General features: G+C 35.6%; 2 protein-coding genes across 5 annotated transcripts in view; both read left to right on the forward strand.

Moving 5' to 3' along the window:
• The window catches only part of STOX1 (storkhead box 1), a 46,458-nt gene extending 42,670 nt beyond the window's left edge, over positions 1-3,788 (forward strand). For both annotated transcript variants that reach the window (XM_032491529.1, XM_032491530.1), the window contains exon 4: positions 1,354-3,788. In XM_032491529.1, the coding sequence (XP_032347420.1) occupies positions 1,354-1,501 (148 nt within the window). In that variant the 3' untranslated portion in view covers positions 1,502-3,788. The remainder of the gene's footprint in view (positions 1-1,353) is intronic.
• Positions 3,789-5,346: 1,558 nt separating this feature from the next.
• The window catches only part of DDX50 (DExD-box helicase 50), a 28,439-nt gene continuing 10,544 nt past the window's right edge, over positions 5,347-23,241 (forward strand). Inside the window, exons 1-9 of one of the 3 annotated variants that reach the window (XM_032491531.1) lie at positions 5,408-5,546; positions 8,474-8,555; positions 8,953-9,252; positions 11,320-11,395; positions 11,767-11,945; positions 13,392-13,509; positions 13,636-13,821; positions 14,298-14,443; positions 17,853-18,002. In XM_032491531.1, the coding sequence (XP_032347422.1) occupies positions 9,061-9,252; positions 11,320-11,395; positions 11,767-11,945; positions 13,392-13,509; positions 13,636-13,821; positions 14,298-14,443; positions 17,853-18,002 (1,047 nt within the window). In that variant the 5' untranslated portion in view covers positions 5,408-5,546; positions 8,474-8,555; positions 8,953-9,060. Of the gene's footprint in view, positions 5,547-5,587; positions 5,853-8,473; positions 8,556-8,952; positions 9,253-11,319; positions 11,396-11,766; positions 11,946-13,391; positions 13,510-13,635; positions 13,822-14,297; positions 14,444-17,852; positions 18,003-23,241 lie in introns of those variants that run through there. The other 2 variants (XM_006181179.2, XM_032491532.1) reach the window with 2 other exon arrangements.

The raw sequence follows: 23,241 nt of genomic DNA on the forward strand, positions 1-23,241 counted from the left end.
TGGATATCCTGCAATCAATACATACATATCCAACTCATTTTTAAAAAATGACTGCTCAATATTCCATTGTGTGGACTCTTGTTATTTACATAACCACTATTTTTCCTTCCCTTGACATTTAGATTATTCCTAGTTTTTTGCTATAATAAATCAGTCTGCAGTGAATTGTTATTATATAAATATTTGCAGAAATACCTGATTATTTACAATTTAAGGTAAATTCCCAGAAGTCGGCATTTTTTAAACGTATCTTTACTTTATTGGAGAACAAGATTTTTCTGTTTAAAACAATAGTTTAATTTACATTAAGTCATTGAAGTTGCAAAACATATCTTTGAAGTAAACAATGGTGGTATAAACCAATAAGCCATGGCTTCCCTTTTTCCCTTCTGGCAAAAGCAAAAGCAAAAGCAAAAATAAACCCAAAACAGATAAGAGAAATTGATGTGTAATTGAGAATTTAAATTTGAGAAATCTTGAGATATGTTATTTTTAAAAATTGCTTATAATATGGCTTTCTTGAAAGACTTTTATCTATAATCATTAAAGACATTTGTAAGAAGAGGGAGGGAAGACAGCATTTGGGCATCAACTGCATGCCATGACTGTTATAAGGATTAGAGGGACAAAGACAAACAAGATGTTGTTGCTACCTGTAGAAAGCTTACAATGTAGTTTAGTTGAGGAAACCAACCAACAAACGAACTCAAGAACAAAGCATAAACTCTTCATAACTGCCAAGGAGATGTGGACTTAAGAGTGCTGGGCTGTGTGGGAAACACTTATGGAGGACACATTTTTCAGATATATCTTAATGTAAGGGACAAATGAGGGAGAGGAGGCAAGGTGGGAGAAGGGGAATGTCAAAATGCCCAACCAGTAATGTGACTTGGCTGAAGCAAGGCAGACGTGTTAGATAAGGGACTAACATAGCTTACAGCTCCTAGGAAAGGAGCACTGTCAATATGAAAAATATTATAGTTCGCTTTTCCCTTCCATATGATTTCTCAAAAAAGAAATAAACTACGTGAGAAGATACTTGTCATTTCAGCTGTATAGAAGAGTTTTTCGGGGAACTTACTGTTTCTGACTAGAATATAGTTGATTTTGGATCTGAGAACAATGCTCAGAAAATATGAACTTCTTAGAAAGCAGCTGTCAAATAATTGAGGTGCTGTTGGGAATCCTTTTAAATGTAAAGAGCACTTTAGATTTTTAAAGGTTAACTTACTTGACAAGTGCACCTTCATGTTAGTAAATATACTGCTTCAGAGTAACAAATGAAGATATGTCTTGGTTAGAAATCCAGGCCCTTATGAAAGGCAGTAATTTTGTTATTTTTAATGTCTTTAGGACACAGAGTCTGATATCTAGTAATTCAGTCATTTTGGATGGACTACAAAGAAGACAGAATTTTCTGCAGAACTTCAAGAGCACAAAGAGCAGTCAAACTCTCACATCCAATTCTTTACTACAACTGACTCCAGTCATAAATGTCTAATTCTTATTTTTCTTTTGGAATTTTTTTTTTTTTTGTAAAAATGTACAGCATTAATATAGAATGTTTTGAGGAGAGGCGAGCTTCGTGGTCCTACCACCCCGCCATCTTGACCTGAAATCTCCAGAATGTTTTGAGTATGTAAGAATTCTAAAGTAAGCATTGTTACTAACCTCATTACAGATTTTGTTGTGGTTACGGGCTTTTTTCTTTTTTGACATTGACTTTTTAAAGTTACCTTACTATAAATTGGGAATATATAGATTGTTTACATTTTAAAAACCTATGGAATCATTGGTCTTCTTCAATTAAATGTAATTAACTTGAATCATCATTCATTAGTTTCTCAAATATTTAGGATGTTAATTTACTACCCAGTAGTGAATTTCTGTCTCCATATCAACACTGAGTTCTTATGGTAAGTGGAGCTCACCAAATTTCAACATAAACCCCCAGAAAATAGTGTTTTAGTGTTGCATAGTTACTTTGCTTGCAACTGAAGTCTTTTATCATCAGAAAGAAAGAATTTATAGAGATGTGTTGGGTACTTTGCAAGAAGAATTCTTTCGATCCAATCATTGCTGTCAAAGATCTTCTTTGTGACCAGCTTGGACATGAACAAATGTCTCCACGCTGTAATTAACAGTGTCCTAAATACCTATGGCAGTAGGCATATGGCTCAACTTTTTCTCTGTTTCCTCTCATGTGAGACTCTACATAGCACGATATTGAGAAGTCAGGATGGTGATTATCTCAGTGGCGGAGATAGAGGGGAAGCAGAATGGCTGCGAATGTCATGTGAGTGAAAGGAAGAGATTTAGAGGAACGATGGGAGATGGCTGAGAGATAATTCATCTATATTTGATCCATTTGTGTTCATGATAAGACCTACATAGCCTTGCCAGAACTTTTTCTGGCAGGCCTTTTCAGACCAAGTAGTGGAATGGTCATTTCTCTTGGGTTTGGGAAACATGGAGCAGTCAAGACTGGTTTCAGCATATCACGTAGTATAATTACACCAGCTCGGTAATACAACCTTATCATATGCTGGTGTGACATTGTTAAGCTCCATTTGTATCTTATTCATAGATTAGAAGAATGATCATGAATCAATTTTTTATAATTACTAAATGCAATTTAGCAGGCAGAATGTTTCAAAGAGTCAGATCCATGAGGAAAAAATAGTGGAAAGAGCCCCAGCAGTGAAAAATTTGGGATCAACTGCATTTTGAGAACGCATCCTACAGCTACCCACCCGCCCCAGAAGGCTTTTAAGGAACAGGGAAGACAGGCTAATGCTTAAAGTAAGTGAGAAAGAGAGACATGAGAGTCATGAAATAAGAATGGGAATATATCAATTAACAAAAAAGGGAGTATATGAAACAAGCTCTACACTATTTCACTGGCTTCTACAGACATTTCTCCCGTTTGAAACCTTAGAAGCATGGTCCCCTTTTTCGCAGTAGTGGATTCCATTTCTTGTATCACGGTGCCCTCTTGTGGAGTAACTGATATGACTACTCCCTTCCACCACTTGGTTCAAAACATCTACAAAGTAATTCACTAAAGAAGCCGACCTCCCTCCAAAGGTTAAACATCTAAGATCTTTCTCAAATAATTTGAATCAGGAGCTAGATACGTAAGTATACATGTGTTAAATGTGTTCAAAGCTGTCTCCTCTCCAACACTGTCAAAACTAGGAGCTAAAGGTAGATATATAAGCACTTCTGTACATCAATCTCTGTAGTACTGTTATATCAACTGATCCTCCCAACTTCCCTGAACTATCAGCAAGTATTTTTCCCCCACTTCACTAAGAAAAAAAAGATTTTAGAGTTTAGTTGGTGAAGGTCATGTGGCAGAAACTTCCCCTGTTCCCATTTTCACTTACTGCTACTATACTCTCAATACTCACTCCCTGCCTCCAGTATCTCTTGATCAATTTATAGTTGCCCCCTATTTACATATTGTAACATTTTAATACGATGGTTAAGTTCCTCTTGTCACAAAAGATTGACATGCTGAGGGAAAATGATGGCGCTTTTTATCTTCTACTTTCTAAATATGAAATAAAAATTAATATCTAGTCCTCTTGGTTGGTGAATGACCAGAGAGAGGCAAGTTTATAGTCATCTTGTTTTTATATCTTAAGGTCATAGAGCTTAATGAGCTAAAGCCAAAGAGAAGTCTTTATAGAACCTTGCAACAGCACCCCAACCCTTAAATTTTGAGAAAGAAATTGTATCAGTGACTCTGGCAAGATATTTGGAAAATAAAGATGTTCTAATAAGATAATTTTTTTAGTTCACTTATTTATTTTCCTTTTCCATAAGAAATTTAAAATGCTGACTTGTTATTTTTGAATCAGCCTTTGGACAAATGGTTTTGTCTAAAAAGGTTACATTTTGAGTTACTTGTACATTTTAATTATTCATGCTAGCCCCTCATGTTCCCGCAATAAATTTAATCATCAGATGTACATCTCCTGAGACTTATAGCGGGACCAAATATGAAAAAAAGAATTATCCTTTCCCTCATTCCCAAGTTTTCTAGTTGATCCAGGCCAGTCTATAATTATGCAGAAGACCTGTAGCAATGGCTTCAGGTATTCAGGACTAATTCCCAAACCCCATGACTTGTAGTAATCTGTAATTTTGCTAAAACAAAAGCTTGATGCTCAGGTTACAAGGCTGGTGTGCTAGATATTGTCAAGCGGTTTGTGAAGTGCCCCTGAACCTACACCTGAATTTGTTTTCTTGTTCTTTACTCAAAAGTAGCTGGGTTGAAAAGATAATGAAGAGATAAAAATAAATGGCTCTGAAAAGAAAGGCAACCAGCTAGCATGGTGATGTAAGAAAAGGTATACGCTAAGGAGTTAACCCTTTGTATCAAAGGCTTCCAGTTTTATTCAAGATTGTAATTCAGGGACAGTTAATCCCCATGAGACCCTTGCATCCACTGCAAATACGTAACCTGTCAAAGACACTTAGGCTTGTCTTTAGGTTTTTTCAGGTTTTTCCTACTATTCATTCTATATTTCAAGCTTTGGGAAACTCAAAGCTTTCAGGTTGGTGTGGCGGAGAAAGCAATGATCTCGGATTCAGAAGATGAATTCTTTAGTTCTGACTGTGCCACTAACTGTGTGGCCTTAGGCAAGTAAATCCCTCTTCGGAGGTTAAATTTCTCTAGTGTCAAATTGGGAGGGTGGGAAGGACCTAAAATGAACCAAGGACCAACTTCATGACTAAAACCGAACATTTGAGGGGCGGTTGTCCCGGGCCAGTTCTTTACTTCAAGCCCACCTAGACCCCCTCCAGTCCCCGCAACTTCCCTCTCCATCAACGCCGGGCCGCTGGCCCCGTGCGATGCAGTTAAACGTTAACGCCTCACCCCGCAATGGGCGGGGCCGAAGCCTTCAGCTTCCGGCGGCGAAAGGCCAAGCGGCGAGCGGCTGTCTCTCTCGGTTCCGCACCAGCACGTCCTCCCGCCAACCCCCGTGCGCGCGGGCCCCTCTCCGCCGGCGTTGAGGGGCTCCTCATTCCCAGCACTGCATACTGGGAAGCCCCGAAGCATCTACGCTGTGCCAAAAAGAGCTGTCCGGAGTAGTGGAGTGAGAAAGAGTTAAAAAAAAAAAAATCCGTAACATTTTATGCTAATCAGTTCGCGCGTTCTTTATGAAGACTGGCCAGGGTTTTACTTCAGAAGCCAATCACTTCAGAACAAGGGTGGGGCAATCGAGACTGCTCTCATTCATTGGTTGGGAGATACCGTCGCAAAGGACAAGTTTAAACTGAGAGTATCCAGGATTGTTTTCCCCCACGCCGTACGGTGCGTGTCCCGGAAGTGACGCATGGGGCTGGCCGGGCGGCCGCCCTGCCCCCGCTTCCTTTCACGCTGTCGCTGCCCGTAGGTGGTTGTGGCCACCGTGCCCAGAGGGAAGAGGAGGCGGCGGCGGCGAGTGATGCCTGGCAAACTCCTCTGGGGGGACATTATGGACCTGGAGGCACCCTTGGAGGAGACCGAGAGCCAGAGGAAGGAGAAGCAAAAGGTGCGCTGATGATGGGCCGCGCCTCCTTTTGGGCTGCGCCGGCTTGGGCGGGGAGGGGAGTCTCCCTGATGGCCTGTCACAACCGGGCTGGAGCATCTGAGGGCCTTTTCCTCGTGCCGCCCTCGCCCCTCTGAGGTCGCTCCGGGATCATTCCCACCTCCACACACCCAACCTGAAGAAGGGCAGCACTGGGCTTTGGCCTGACCTCCCGTGGTTCCTCAGTCCTTCCCGTCGGCGCCTGCGAGATGGGCAGACTCAAGTACCCATCGCGGAATCTTTCTTTCCTCTTCTTCCTTAAGCAGCGAGGTTTGTCATTTGGTTTTCGTTGGCCGTCTTAGAAGGTGGTTAGGGGAAAAATGATTGCCTCGAATAGATGTTACTTCTCCGTCATCCTGTCCTGTATGCGAGAATCTTGGGGAAAGCGATCTTAGGTTTACAAACCTCGATAACGGGTCCGTTGAGGATTGAGGAAAAGTGTCACAGCCAATGTTGCCAAGATTTGGCTGTGATGAAGAGCATGTGGGTTGTATTATTAATAGACTTTCCTGTTAGTATTCACACTCAATTCACAGTTACTTATTGAGCCTAATTTATGGCAGACTCGGCTGGGCACCAAGGAGATCCCTGTCCTCAAAGAGTCTATTAGAAGCGTTGTAGAGATTTCCCAAGCCACCCCTCAAAAGGAAGAGACTTAGCGAAAACAGAGCTTTGGAGGGTAAGGAAGCAGTATTCGAAGGCTGACATTTGAGAAAAGGATGAAAATATTTTGTATAGCCCCAGAGAGCGGAACCTACCCTTTTGACCTTATCACCAAGGTAAACTTGCCGTTCCAGCCAAGCAGTTATTTTTTTTTATTGTGATAAAATACACATAGCATAAAATTTACCGTTTCACCATTTTAAAGTATCCAGTTTTGTAACATTAAGTGCTTTCACATTGTTCTGCAGCCATCATCTTCATTCATCTCCTGAACATTTTTCATCCTCCCAAACTGAAGCTGTGTGCCCATTAAACACCGTTGCCCCCTCTCTCCAGCCCCTGGCAACTACCTTTCTCATTTCTGTGAATTCGACCACTCTAGATAACTCATGTAAATGGAATCACCAAGCAGTTACTTTAGTTTTCTGTCCCGAAATATTTGTTCCAACTTTTGCATCCAAATCCTACCCATCTGTCAAGATTTAGTTTATGTCTGTTATAACCACTCCAGAGTACGAGTCCCCCTTGAAATCTTGTTCCAGTGCTATCTGTATCGTTTGATTGCATTTACTATGCTGTTCCTTGTAAAGTTAGCCCATTCCTCCTGTGTGTCTTTCCAAATATTTCCCAAAGATTCTTGAGAGAAATGGCCATAACTTTGTCCTTTCTTGTAGTTCACGTGGCTTTCACATTATAGTTTCTCCAGAAGGACTTGTTAATTTTCCTTTAATTATGAAGGGTAACTAAAGATTTGGAAACAGATTGGAGTAGCAACTAGTAGAAATGGAGCATTCAGTTAGTGATCTAGCATTGAACTGAAGGTAGCTTTGGTTTTTGGATATGCTGAGATATGGAGCTGGGCCTTAGGTTCTCAGAACTGGAGTGCAGATGAGGAAGGAAGCCTGGGAGTGTACGTTGAAACCATGAAAATGGTGTGAAAGTGTACGCAGAGAACAGAGACTAAAAGGAGCATCCACAGGAGAAGGGGGAGGAACCATTGAAGCAGACAGAGGTAAGAGGATGAAGAGGGAATATATGTGTTGTGGAAGCCAAGGAAGTGGAGAGTGTCAAGCACTGTGGATCTGATGTGGAACAATGTATTTCATCACCTTGAGATATTGCAGGGCTTGGACCTAGAGGTCTCCTTTTTACCTTGCTTCATCTCCCTGAAGTGCAGGGCCCAGGAGCAATTCAAACCCCAAGGCGGGCTATATAAATAATCTTGTTTTCCTATAGAACCTATTGGTTTGGTGAGATGCGGGCTGGTTCAGTTAATTAAAGATCAAATGATGTAACAGATAACTTACAACTTATATGAATGGAATGTTTACAAAGCTCTAATGTTTACAAAGCATTTTCAAATATGTTATTCAGTTTTCATAGGAACTCTTATTTTATGGATGAGAAAACTTTATGTGAAATTACTCTGTAAAAATTGTGTAAATCATGGTGAAAATTTTGGTGGTGGTAGTTTTTACCAAGACTAGTTGCTACTATCTAATTTATTTTGAACATTTGACTAAGTAATTTTGAAGTGCTAAATTTCCAAATCATTTCTTGCTCTTGGCAAATATTAAAACACTGGGCACTAGTTTGGCATTTTAAAACTAAAGGTGCAGAATAGCTGCCCCCCACCACTTTTTAAGTTCTATTAACTGAATTTTAAAAACTTGAAAAAAATTTCCGGGATTACAAATAGAGTTTTGTCTTTCCATGGGCGTATAACAGTTGGGTTTTTATATGAATTACATACTTTGGTTTGATTTTTCTTTAACCTGTTAGTATGAGAGTTCAGAGAGGAAGCAAGATGTGAAAAGAGCACAGACTTCCAAGTCAGATAGGGCTTGATTTCTAGCACTGTGACTTGCAGGAAATCCCACATGTGGGTCTTTGGCAAGTTACTTACCTCTAAGAACTTGGGTTCCTCATCTATAAAATGGCTAAGGTAATACAGGTTCGCTATCCCTTATCCAAAATCCTTGGGGCTAGATGTGTTTTGGAATTCAAAATTCTGGGGATTTTTAAAAGGTTAACACCCCAGTAGGGTTTGGGGCCCCCAACCTATAATCAAATACTTTAATATGAAACGTGAACATTCACACTAAGTGGGATACATAAAGATTATAGATAGTCTCACATTAGTTCAAGTCAAATTTTGCCGTGAAATGAGTTCAGGTCAGGTAAAGTTTTGTCTCCAAATAAGTTACAAAAAAACTTTCGGTTTTCAGAGCTTTATGGATATCGGAATTTCGGATAAGGGATTATGGACCTGTACTTCCGTTATAGGGTTGTTATGAAGATTTAAACAAGGTAAGCTGAAAACACATTACACAATGCTGGGTAGGTATTCAATAAATATTAATTTTTTTTTCTTGGAGATATTAGAAGTTTTTGTTTGTTTTTAAATTTATAAATCTCAAGTTCTCACTCTTTTGCCAAAAAGGAGCTATTTCAGTTTCCCTTAAATGTTATGATGGGATTAGAGAGGGACTAGAGGCCAAGCCTTAAGAATACAAGAGTTGGGATGAGAAAGAAAGCAATAGGTAAAGTTTAGGCTCAGCATTTGTAACCAGAATTTCTACCAGGTGGCTTTTTAAGATTATGGTAGATTGAGCTTTGCTCGTTGGGGAAATCATACTCTAATTTTTCTAGAGTCTTAACAGCAGGCCTTGTGATCGTCTTGTCACTGCTTCTTTATTTCTCACAGAGTGATAAAAGAAAGTCAAGGCACCATTATGACACAGATGAGAAATCAGAAACAAGAGAAAATGGTGTTGCAGATGATCTGGATGTTCCCAAGCCCAAAAAAGCTAAAATGAAAGAGAAGCTAAATGGAGACACTGAAGAAGGATGTAATAGACTTTCAGATGAATTTTCTAAATCTCGTTTTAAGTCAAGAAGAAAAGATCTGTCAAATGGAGACATTGATGAATATGAAAAAAAATCAAAGCGAATGTCATCCTTAGATATTTCTACTCACAAATCAAGTGATAATAAACTAGAAGAGGTATGGATGCCTTTTGTTTTGCATTTGACATCACTGTTGAAATACAGGCTCATTTGATTTTTCAGAGTAATTAGAATTGATTCTATAATATTTCGTGCTTAGTGTCCAGGACTCGAAGTTTGATTAGGGAGTCTATACAGCTGAAACCTGAGCCTTTTTTCCTTTGTCTCTTGTTTCTTTCATTTTTTTTTTTGCCTTTTTCTTGAGGCAGAGGTGGGGGATGGTTAGATTTAAACCTTTCCTGTACATTTAGGTTCCTAAACAGGTTTTCCAAATTGCTTATTGATTGTATTTGTTATGGTAATTTCAGTCCTTGCCAGTACTCATGAAATTAATTCTGACTTTCTGAAACAGGGTACATAAATGCCTCTTGGCTTTGTATATTTTGCCTTCTGCTTTTTGTACTTCTGTAACAATAGCAACTTTAAGTGATTTTTAAGTTTTATTGTAACTCAACCTTCAAGCTGTTTGCTGTTTTTAAAGCAGAAATGAAACATAAAAATGATCTGAAGAAATCTATTTTAGGTATTAATTTTTTGGGAGGTGTAGAAAGCAATAATTTAAATACATTTGCATTTAATGTGTAATCTTTGGGGAGCTTTGAGAAAAGATGTTGAATCCTTTCCTTACAATATGGGTTTTTTTTTAATTTGTGAATTTGCTATTTGTCAGGAAGCACACATGTTAGACTGTGGCTTTATATAAGGCCCTACAAATCTGTATTGCTAATAGTGGAGTGTACAGGTTGCTTCTTGCTCTGTTGGGATTTTGCTTCCTATGATGCTCTGTATTGTAATAGGCTTTACTGTTTATTGTTTTATGTAGATTATGTTAGGGTTTAGGAATTTGTCCTCCTAAGGAGATAATCATGAGGTGTGCAGAGGTGTGTGGATAAGTGTCTTATTACAGTAATGTTGATAATAGCAAAAAATTTAAACATCCTCAATGTCCGATAGTAGGCAATTGGTTTAATAAAATACACTATACCCATTCAATAGAACACATCTATTCTAAAAGTCATCGATATGTTAGAAAGGTATTCAGTGTATCTTATTAAATGAGAAAAGCAGGTTACAGGATAGTTTATACGGTATGACCTTATTTCATTTTAAAAAATGACTATGTGCATAGACTGAGGATTGGAGGAAGGTGTGTTTCAAATGTGGCTTTAGCTGACTGAATTATAGATAATTGAGATATTTCTTTCTGTTAATACATGATTTCTAAAATTTCTGCAATGAATATATATTACTTTTGTAATAAAATTTTTTTTTCTTTTAATCTTAAAAAGATAACAGCATTGAGGTTTGCTTAAATGGATTAAACTTGAATTTGACATGTCTTTTATCTGGTTCTTGGTTTGAAAATTGCTATTACATGTGTTTTGGAACTACTTTCTTTAAACACTCCAATAATAAAGTTTCCAAGTAGGTATATTGCCTTTGTTCTCTATACACATTGACTAGTACACAAAGTTTTTAGTAGATGTTAGTGACAAATTCATGCTAACCTGTATATATGTTAGAGAAATTTTCAAAATTTCAGAAACTTTTCCTTGTATTAGTGACCTAAAAATAATGCCTTTTAGAGCCATAGAACAACTTACTTAATTTTAAGTTTTAGAAACAACTTACTTTCCTCATTGTGTAATTTCTTTTGGGGCTGGTTTATAGACTTGTGTTAATCTTCATGGTTAACATTATCTATATCTGTGAATATGATTTAGATTATTAAATAGCTCTTTTGTGATATCTTAAGTGGAAGTATATTTTGGTTTGTGTAGTAGATGTATTTCTAAAGGGAGTTTTATGTGTGAATTAATAATTTTTAAATGTATTATGAGAAAATGTATTAAGTAAGCTTGCTATTTAAAGGGATAATTTTGAAATTAAATTAATTTCCAACTAATTTATCTTGTAAGTTAATCTATATAATTTTTGCAAGTACTAACTAAAGTTGATTTGTTAGCTCATTTAGTAAAACTAAAAGCAGTAAATGAATGAAAGATTCTAAATACCTAGTTGGATATGAACTATATTAGTTAGAATTTTTATTTCATTTTCACAGACCCTAACACGTGAACAGAAAGAAGGAGCCTTCTCCAATTTCCCTATTTCTGAAGAGACTATAAAACTTCTGAAAGGTACAATGAATTTTAATGGATATGCAATTGAAAATCTAAAACTAGATTTTAGAAAACTCTTGTGCCTTTTCTGACCAAAAGAGAATATACCAAGCATAAGGAAATAGCTCTTTTTAAATTGCAGTTATTTCTACATCATCCTTTTTGACATTCTGATCCATTTTTAACTTTAAAGAATTATATATATTTGTTAAAAATTCAGACCAATTTTTAAAAATAATTCCTCTTTGAGGTAGGAATAACTGTAAATGTTGCTAGGTGGTATATCTTTAGGCAGAAGTTGATAAATCAGGATTGTTACTTTCAAATAAATATATTTATTTCCTAATGCTAGCGTTAAATAAATATTTCAATGAAATCTCATTTTACAGGTCGAGGGGTAACATATCTCTTTCCTATTCAAGTTAAGACTTTTGATCCTGTGTATGAAGGAAAAGATTTAATTGCTCAAGCACGGACAGGAACAGGAAAGACATTCTCTTTTGCCATACCCTTGATTGAAAGACTCCAAAGAAATCAAGAAACAATTAAAAAAAGCCGCTCACCAAAGGTAACCATTATAGGGAGTAAAAGGTTTAAACATTACTCCAATGGAAAGAGAAAGAAAGAGCATACTGCCCTTAAGTTTAACTACCCCAAAGATAGAAGAGTTAGCCCTGTGGCATAAAGTAAAAATTTAGGTCCTAAAGCAAAAATTTAATTTTCAACATAAAGAAACATCAAGTAAAGTGTGGTTATTACATACGAATGTAATGTGTAGGGACCAGTAGATGTCTTTGATAACTCTGTATTGTGAAGCCAACGTATCTGATTTTAGGAGTATTTGCAGTTAATAAATTTAGTGACTTTTTCCTTCAGTTTTTGACATATTCCTGACGTTTCCTTTTAAACAATGATTTTGCTAAAAAGGTATTCATTTATTTGATCATTCAGTAAATAATATCATTTATTTCACTGACTGACTTTAAGGGTATTATAGAAATGATATTGCTACTTCCTGTGTTGTTGGGGGTACTGGAGGTATGTCTTAATTTATCAAGAGTAAAGAACAGAGAGGACCTAGTGAAATTTTAGCCTAAAATTTGACCTTTTTAGAACGTATGTTCACTTTCAGGTTCATAAAGTGAAGAAAAAAATGAGCAAAATTTGAACAGGTATGCAACTAAAAGTAATTTGTTCTTTGAGACTCTTAAGTAGTATTACAGTGTGAAAGTAAATTCACATGTATGGATATAATTAAGTAATAATGGCCTTAGAACAGGGCATATCTTTTTTAGAGAGTTCTGTTTCTTAGGTGAAATTAGGAAGACTGAAAGTAATAGAAAGGGCACAGTCCCAACACTGCCTTTAAAAAGGTTTTATGCTAGAAGGACATTACTGGAGATTCCAGCTCCACTATTTCTAGCTGTTGGGTCTTGGGCAAGATGCAACTTCTCTAAGACTCATGTTCCTCATTTGTAAAATTGGGAAAATAATGCCACCTTATAGGGTTTTTGTGATTAACTCATGTAAAGCACTAGTGCCTGGCACATGGTGAGCATTCATTCATTCATTCAACAAATATTTTTTGAGTATCTGTTCTGTGCCAGGCACTGTTTGAGGTGCAGAGAATACAGTGACTCAAACTGACGTAAATCCCTGCTTTCATGGAGCTTACATTTTAGTGGGTGAGACAGACAAAAAGCAAGTAAGTAAAATATAAATATTTTATATGGCGTAAGTGTTAAGGTGAGACAGTTAAGTAGAGGTGAGAAGATATGAAAAAAGGGTTAGGAATCTCATTGAGAAAGTGACTTTTGAAAAGAAATCTGAAGGAAAGAAGGGAGGATATATTAAATATAAGCATTGTTCTTACTGTTATTTGTTCTCTTTCTTTAAATAGTATGATATTAAAGATGAGATTCCTGGTTTTAAATGCATCTATAAAAAGACTTCTCAGTTTGAATTTAGATGTTTATAGAAACTTATCTTTTTGTTTTTTAAACCTCTTGCTCAGGTACTTGTTTTGGCTCCTACAAGGGAACTAGCAAACCAAGTAGCCAAAGACTTCAAAGATATAACTAGGAAACTCAGTGTGGCATGTTTTTATGGTGGAACATCATATCAAAGCCAAAGTGAGTAAATATGTATGATAGTAGCACAAAGATCTATTTGCTACTCAAATCTAAAAAAAAAAAAAAAAAAAAAAGGTGAAAATCTATATTTGACTTTTATGTGTTGATATTTTTCTCCTCTCACAGTTAATCATATTCGAAATGGTATTGACATCTTGGTTGGGACCCCTGGTCGTATCAAAGACCATCTGCAGAGCGGCCGGTTAGATCTTTCTAAACTGCGCCACGTTGTGCTTGATGAAGTGGATCAGATGTTAGATTTAGGTTTTGCTGAACAAGTTGAAGATATTATCCATGAATCCTACAAAACTGGTATATCTTAATTCAAAATAAGCACATTAGCAATTATTCTCTCATCTAAAAGCTTATGGATTTTTTATTTCATGAATTTTTATTACATTCTCCCCAGTGTTCTAACAATACTAAAGGTATTTGGTTTTTCTTGAATAAGAAAGTACAATAGCATATTTTAACCATTTTCTTAGCTTTCTATGCTTTCTTTTATGTATAATTTTTTATAGTAAGTAGTTTTACTAATTCATTTTACTGATTTCTTTGCTCATTTTTCCTCCTTAAATTCTCACCTTCCTTCTGGGTTCAGTTTTCTTCCTATTTCCCCCCAGTGTTGAAAGTTGAAAGTTTTAATAATTGCAATGAAGTTTGTGTGTTCAAAATTCACTCCAAGTTTTGAATTTTTCATTATTTCTTTGAAGTTTGGGGGGATTTTTATAAGCTAACTGCATTGTAGGATATTAAGAAAGCATTTGAATTCTTTTTGTTTATTTAAGATTCTGAAGACAATCCTCAGACTTTACTTTTTTCTGCAACTTGCCCACAGTGGGTATACAAAGTTGCAAAAAAATACATGAAATCCAGATATGAACAGGTTGACCTTGTTGGGAAAATGACTCAAAAGGCTGCAACTACTGTGGAAGTAAGTAGCTTTCCAGTGTGATAGATTTTAGCTTTTAGTTGGTATTTTGAAATTTGTTGAAGCTAAACTTACATTTTGGGTACCAATTCAGGCTAATATCTCTTTTTTGCCCTTAGTCAATGAGATAACTATGTATTTCTATAGTCTGAGACTCAGGAGCAGAGTAGAATAAATAGGGGGGAAACAGTATGTGAACAGGCAAGTCCTAACAGGAGATAAACAAGCAGCCATAGAGATAGACTTGAATGTATGTAGAATGTGACAGGCTAAGTGATTCATCTCAATTTGAAAAGAATAATGCTGGTGCTGGGGTAACTTGTTAAAGCTTAGGTGGAAAAAATATCCTCATTTCATACCGTATACCAAAAATATTCCCAAAAGATTTTTTAAAATTAAATCATAAAATAATTTAAAGCAGATTATAGAGCAACAGTTATTTGACATCAAGAGAGGAAAGGCTTTTCTAAACATAAAGACAGAAGAAGATACCATAAAGGAAAAGGTTTATAATTTTGACTCCATGAAAATTTAAACCAATAGTATATGTTTAAAAAAAAGAATTTTAAACGTAACATTTGCATTATTTATGACAGGTATGTACTGTATATGTCACTTTTCTGTAGATGTATATATATGTGTAGGTAGATAAATATAGTAAACAAGAGTATAATCTATAAATACAATGTAATGATCAAAAAGAATGAATTTGAGTGATAGCCAACTTACAAAATGGTATGTGCAGAATCATACTATTTTAAAGAATACGCAAATAATGCTAATTGGATTCTTTAGGTATTTATGTACAGAGACAGGTGGGAAGGATGAACATTAACTAATAATGATTACTTCTGGGAAAGAGGACTTTTATAGTATGGGATGGTCAAAGGAAGCTTTGTATATTTTGTAATGGCTTAAAGTTTTACATTAATAATGTAAAATGTATCAGTGATAAAAGTTTACTAAGGACATTTTCAAACAAGTACGAAAGTTGGATAGGACAAAGGAGCTGAAGTACCCATCACCAGGCTTTAACGCTGATCTTTTCTGTAGCCTCATACATTTCTTTTTTAAAATTTATTCTTTATTTTTTGTTTGGGGGGAAGTACTTAGGTTTATTTCTTTACTTATCTATTTTTATGGAAGTACTGGGGATTGAACCTAGGGCCTTGTGCATGCTAGGCATGTTCTCTACCACTGAGCTCTACTCTCTCCCCTGTTTTTCTTTTTTTTTTAATTGAAATATAGTTGATGTACAATATTATGGTTTCACGTGTACTACATAGTGAATTGATATTTGCATTCATTATGAAATGGTCACCACAATAAGTCTAATAACCATCTGTAGCCATGCATAGTTGTTGCAATATTTTTGACAACATTTCTTATGCCTGTATGTTACATCTCCATGGCTTATTTATTTTGTAACTGGAAGTTTGTACCTATCGATCCCCTTCACCTATTTCAGGCCCCCCCATCCTCCACTTTGGCAACCATTGTTTTATTCTCTGTACCTATGTATCCGTTTTCATTTTTTGTTTGTTTTGTTTTTTAGGATTTCACATATAAGTGAGATTGTACATTATTTGTGTTTTTCTGTCTGACTTAATTCACTTAGCATGATACTTTTTAGATTCATCTATGTGGTTGAAAATGCAGGGTTTCATTTTTGATTATGGTTGAGTAATATTCCATTGTATACATATACCACATCTTTATCCATTCATTTATTAAAATCTTTAATAATCTGGTTCCACTGTTCCTTTTTTTCTTTGCAATTTTTTATTGAGAAGAACTGATCATTATCTTACAAATTTCCCGTAAGTCTCAGTTTTGCTGATTTGCAACCTTGTGGTGTTATTTAACATGTTCCTCTGTGTTCATTTGCCTGTGAGTTGATGGTTAGATTGTGAGGCTTGATCAGGTTTAGGCTCTTTTTTATTTTAATTTTTGAAAGGTAGAGAGGAAGAAGCAAGACTTTGTCGTACCTGGTACAAATAATTCTTAGTTTTCTTCTTTGTGCTTGTCTCTGTTTTCCAGATGTTCTATAATGAATTGTTTTAAACAGTTTTACTGAGATACAATAAGTTAAAATGCACAGATTTAAAATGTTACAGTGTGTTTTTTCCCAACATTTTATCATGAAGATTTTCAAACACTGAAAAGTTGAGAAAATTTTATAGTGAACACCTGTATATCCTCCAGCTAGATTCTGCCATTCACTGTATTTGCTTTATTGCCTATCTACCCATTCCTACATCATCTTATTTTTTTATTTATTTCAAATTGCAGAAATCAGTATACTTCCCTGTGAGTATTTTAGTGTGCATATCTTTAGAGTTCAATATTTACAAATTTTTTTAACTGAGGTAAAATTCACATAACAGAAATTAACTACTTTAAAGTATACAATTCAGAGTCATTTAGCACATTCCCAATGTTATACAACCATTGCTTCTGTTTACTTCTTAAACACTTCATTACCCAAAAGGGAAATCTGTAACTGTTAAGGAGTTACTCCCTATTCCCTCCTTCCGTTAGCCCCTGGCAACCACTTGTCTGCTTTCTGTCTCTGTGGATTTACCTATTCTGGATATTTCATATAAATGTAATCATTACAACATGTGGCTTTTTTGTGTCGGACTTCTTTCACTTAGCATGTTTTTGAGGTTCATCCACCTAATATTTATTTACATTTTTTAATCTTTTTAAATTTAATTTTATTTTTTTGGGGGGAGGAGGTAATTAGATTTACTTATTTTAGAGAAGGTACTGGGGATTGAGCCCAGGACCTTGTGCATGCTAGGCATGCGCTCTACTACTTGAGCCATATCCTACCCCCTTACTTACGTTTTTTAAGCTAAAAAATTTTTACGTAAAACAAAATGCAAACTTTTAAGTGTGCATTACCTTAGTTTTGACAAATTCATACATGTGGGTGACCCAAATCCTTATCAAAACAAAGAATATTTCCATCATCCCAGAAAATTCCCCTGTGCCCCTGCCCAGTCCCCCTTCAGAGGCGGCCGCTGCTCTGCTTTATTTCCATCATGGATTAGTTTTGCCTGTTCTAGATCTTTATACAAATGGAATCCTACTGTGTGTACTTTTTTTCTGTAATGCTTCATTGACCCAGCATATGTTTTGTGATTCATCCATATTGTTGCATAGATCAGTAGTTGGTTCCTTTTAATTACTGAGTAGTATTCCACTGTATGAATATACTATAATTTGCTTATCCTTTCACCTATTGATGGCTGTTTGTAAATTGTTTTTAGATGGGGTTAGGGAGAATTATTGTCTTATTGTCTTCCAGGAAGGCCATTCTTAAACAAATAGAAAAAAATGTACAAGAGAAATCTTTTCCAATAATTTAAATGAAACAGATATTCGATTTTTTCTTTCCTCAAAGCATTTGGCCATCCAGTGCCATTGGTCTCAGAGGCCAGCAGTTATTGGAGATGTCCTTCAAGTCTATAGTGGGTCTGAAGGCAGGGCTATTATTTTCTGTGAGACCAAAAAGAATGTAACTGAAATGGCCATGAATCCGCACATAAAACAGGTAAGTCTTTTTTCATGCTTTCTCTAATTGAGACTATAGGGATGAATCATGGAATTAAAAAATCACGTTGTCCTTTGTAGACTAGGTTTGATAGTCATTCTTAGAATTCAGTCTAATTCAGAAAGATGTTATAGCCAGCCTTTCATGATCTGTTAAGTCAGGATAGAATTCTGTCCATTTTCATCAGAAGTTTTCTTAAGACTTTGCAGATGTGATCTTGAAAATATGAAGAATGAAATAGTGAGTTTCAATGGATAAGAGTGGGTAATATTTTAGAGTTGTGTATAAAATGAATCAAAAATATGTATTGAATGAATGGATCAAAATACTAAATTCATGTGTTTTTTTTCTTTTAACTTTTTATAGTAGAAAATTTCAGACGCATACAAGACACATACAAAAGCTGACGGTATATTGAGACCCTATGTATTTGTTTTCCAGCTGCAGCAGTTAACTTATTTCATTCAAATGCCCATTCACTTCGTGCTCCTGAATTACTTTGATGCGAACCCTAGATAATATTACTCTTATTTGGGTATGTGTCTGTAAAAGGAAAGGGTTATTTTTAAAAAGCCCACAATGCTGATATGACATCTAAAAAATTAACAGTAATAAATATCTTCAAATATCAGTTAGTCTTCAGATTCTAAATTGCTTTTTTTTTTGTTTTATAGTTTGTTTTCTTGAATCTGGATCCAAATAAGATTCTTACATTGTGTGATTTCATTAAATCACTTCAACATATGGATTCTTCCATGTATATTTTTTTCCTTGTAGCTTTTTAAAAATTACTGTTTAAGAAACCAAGTTTTCATAATCTAGAGTGTTGCTTCCCTGTTCTATCATTTAGCATGCTCTCTGTCTTCTGTATTTCCTGTAAATTCAGGTTGGTTGGTTTGTGGCAAAATTATTTCATAGGTGGTGTACTTCTTTTAGGAGGTATATAATGTCTAGTTCTTTCTTTTTTTGTGATGTTAACATCTATTGATAATAACACCATCGGTCCTATGTCAATGTCTCTCCAGTCATTTTTGTTGTCTGTCACTTGTTGTCTAGTGGATTCCCAAGGAAGGGCTCATGGAAACAATATTGCCTATTGGTAATAGCTTGTTTGTAACTTTATACCTTAAAATCATTTTGGATGGATACAAAAATCTTGGTTCACGTTTTCTTTCCTTCAGTGTCTTAATATGTTTTTCCATTAGAATAAAGCATACTATAAAAAGTCTGCCAGTCTGATTTTTTCCCCTTTACAAGTGATTTGTTTTTTTGCTTGAATACAAAAGCCTTTTTCCTTTAAAAATCACTAATTTTACTAGAATATATTTTGATGGTGTTCTTGTTCACTTTTTCTGAGTATACAGTGTACACACGCAATTTGTAGTTTCAGATATATATTTTTTCAAATTTCAGCAAAATTTTCTTGAATTCTAATTTTTTGATATTTGGTTTGTCTGATTGCTTTGGTTTTTTTCTTTAGGGACCCTTGTTTCATGTATTTTGGCTCTTTTTTCCTCTTTTCTTTATCATTTTATCTCAAATCCTTTTTATCTTTTTTTATTTCAATCAATTTTCAAAATTAAGACATCTTCTGTTGTGTTTAGTGTCTGATATTCCTTTCAGTATGGTCTTCATTTGTGGAAAGTCTTTTTCTTTTATTTCTACTTCTTTTTTGAATCATTTCACCCCATATTTTCCTTTTTCTCATTCTGATTTTTCTTGTTCTTTCATATGTCATATATTTACACATTTTCTTTTAGCTCATTCAGAAATAAAATGCTATACATCTTCATCTTCCTAGAGCTCTTGCATTGTTTGTGGGGATATTACTCTTTTTTTCCCCTCATAGTTACTTCCTATGAGATTTAACTGTGATCTTTTCTGTTGTTCATTTTTAGATGAATTTAATCTTTCTGAACTTTAGATGGGGAGATGTGGGTCAAAACAGTTTTCTAGCTTTACAGCTCTAGAGCTGCTTCTGTTATTTTTTATAGTGTTTAAAAATAAAATCTGCAAATTATATCTCAATAAAGCTGTTTTAAAAAAAAAGGTCTCCAACTTTCTGAGCTCTGGTTGATTTTTCTCCTCACTTTTATCTGGATCATTGCTTTCCTTTGCTTCTGGGATCCCTGGCATCCTCAGTTTGGACTCTAGGTCCAATAATTTCTCCTCATTGTGGGGCTTTGTCCTGGCAAGGGAGCACTGGTTTGTTAGTTTTGGAAGCTCATTTGGGCCTAGGCTGTTCTGGCCTCTTTCAGACCTCATCTTTGGCTCCTCACAATCACCCTTAAGTGTGCAAAAATTCTCCCAGTTTCAGCTGACTTTCTCAAATTGGCCCATCATGCTTTCCAGAGACTGTTCTTAGGACTAGCAAGTCCCCCCTCTTCCCAATACATAAGGTTTTGTCCCTACCTGCTCATGTTTTAGAAACCATGAAAATACCTTGTCACTAAATTTTGTTATAGATGTTTGTGGATTTTTAATCTTGTTATCCTAGTTGCTCTGTTTTTATGTGGGAATTGGAGATTTAAAGACAGTGCTGGCCATCTTCTCCAGTGTCATTTTAACTAATTGTGTAACTTTAGCTTTGCATCCGGTATAAACAGAGACTCTAAATAGTGGAAGAAATATTGAAGAGTAGTTAATTTACCTTTCCTGTCTTGTCTTTAGAACACTCAGCAGCAACTGTCTTGCAGAAGCTATTGTTTTATCTCATAGGGAGGAATTAACTGCCTTGCTGCAAAGGCAGCTGGGTGAGAATTCCCATCTTAGTGGACAATAGTCAGTTTCTGTGGTTGGAAGGAATGCACTTCCTCCTCCTCTGGGTAACTATTTGCTACTTAGGTAGAAAGTAGTAATAGTATATCATTATGGGTAATACGGGATCTTTTTGACTAACCATGGAACTTTAATGGTTAACTTATTTTTATTTTTAAATTTTACTTTAAATTTTTTCTTTGAGTCAGGTTTTACCAGAATAATGCCTTGTTAAATTCTAAGCAATTATACACACCCATGCATGCACACAAACTTTTGGAAAATAATTTATTCATAAGTTGGAGACCTAGAAACTGTCACTGGTGTCATGAATGTATTATGTCCCACTTAGGACTAATTATCAAGTAAAACAATCTGTATTGTATCAAGTTTTTAAAAAATTTACTCTGAAATACTGTCCAGTTTATTTAAAGTATGTTTGCTTTGGACTTTGATGATGATGATGATGATGATGATGATGATGATGATGATGATGATGATGATGATAATGATAATGATTCCTTTTGTGAAACATGTCTCTTAACTTGGGTTCCATGATACCGCACAGGTTTTTTTCCTTCTCCCTGGCTAATCTTTCCCAATTTTGTTAACGTCTTTTTGTATTCTTACTTGTACTTTAAATTTTTTTAAAACAATTTTATTGTGGTATACTTTCTGTACAGTAAATTATATATATTTCAGATGTACAGTTTGATTAATTTTGATAGATGTATACACATATGAAATGACAACCAAAATCAAGATATCGAACATTTCCATCTCTCCCTAAGAGGTAGAAATTTTGAACTCCCAATTTATCCCTTCCCACCCTCTTTCCCCCTCTGGTAACCATAAATTTGTTCTGTATGTCTGTGAGTCTGTTTCTGTTCTGTAAATAAGTTCATTTGTGTCTTTTTTTTTTAGAGACCACATGTAAGTGATACCTTAAGATATTTTTCTTCCTCTTTCTTTCTTACTTCACTTAGGATGACTATCTCCGAGTTATCCATGTTGCTACAGATGGCATCATTTTGTTCTTTTTTATGGCTGAGTGGTATTCCTGTGTGTGTGTGTACCACAAGTTCTTTATCCAGCCATCTGTCAATGGACATTTAGGTTGTTTCCATGTCCTAGCTATTGTAAACAGTGCTGCTGTGAACATTGGGGTGCATGTGTCCTTTTGAATTATGTTTTTCTCAAGATATGTGCCTAGGAGTGGGATTGCTGGATCATATGGCAAGTCCATTTTTAGTTTTTTAAGGAACATCCAGAGTGTCCTCCATAGTGGCTGCAACAATTTGCATTCCCACCAACAGTGTAGGAGGCTTCCCTTCCTCCACACTTTCTCCAGCTTTTATCATTTGTGGACCTTATAATGATGGTCATTCTGACTGGTGTGAGGTGATATCTCATTGTAGTTTTGATTTGTATTTCTCGAAAAATTAGCAATGTTGAGCATCTCTTTATGTGCCTGTTGGCCATCTGGATGTCTGTACTTTAAATATTGGCATTTCTCACAGTTCTAAACTCTTTAATTGTTTCTTCTCACTTAACATCTTCTTTCTGAGCATAGTGATTAATTGCACTTTGGAATCATACAGATCAGGATTTAATTCCCAGTTGTGTTACTTAGTAGCTGTGTAACCTTGGGCAAATCATTTCATATTTCAGTGCCCATGTTTCCTTTTTAAAAAGTGGTATTAAGTTTTTTATACTTTTGAGACTTAAAATCATTTAAACCATTTAGTACAGTGCTTTTCTTATAACAAGCAGTCAATAAGTGTAGAAATATAGAAATATAGTTACATATGTAAATATATTTAATCACTGCTATGGCTGCGATCATTGTATATATACTGATGATATCCACATCTATTTCCAGGTTAGCTTTGTCTCCAGCATCTAGACTGGTGTTTATCCTACTGGCCACAGACATCCTATCCCATTATGTACTTAGAATTGAATTCATTCTCTTTATTCGCCTTTACCTGCTCTGTCTCCAACATTCCCTATTGTTGAATGATATATCTACCCATAGTCTAAGCCAGAAATCTACATATCATCCTTGACTTTTCTTCCTTCCTTTTGCTGTCTAGTTAACTACAAAGTATTTTTAGATTCTATTTCCTATGGCTTGAAATGGTACATTTCTTTCCTACTGCTGTTACAGAAGCTCAAAATCTGGGAGTCATGTATTTGTTTCTTTTTTTTATATTCATTTCCACTCCCTTCACCAAGTCCTTCCAGTTTCATCTACTAATAATAGTTCTTGAATTCATTTACTGTCCAGCTCCTACTTACCTTTCTAGTTTCATCTTATTATCGCACTTTCCCCTCATTTCTGTACTCTTACCAAACATGCCATGTTTCCTCTCACCCACAGGGCTCTTGAACTTGTAATCTATCTTGCCTGGCAACTCCTATCCTTCAGATATCAGTCCAGAGTACTTTTCTGGGAATTCTTCCTTGCCTCAAACTAGGT

Source organism: Camelus ferus, chromosome 11, assembly GCF_009834535.1.
Source record: "Camelus ferus isolate YT-003-E chromosome 11, BCGSAC_Cfer_1.0, whole genome shotgun sequence".
Lineage (NCBI taxonomy): Eukaryota > Metazoa > Chordata > Mammalia > Artiodactyla > Camelidae > Camelus > Camelus ferus.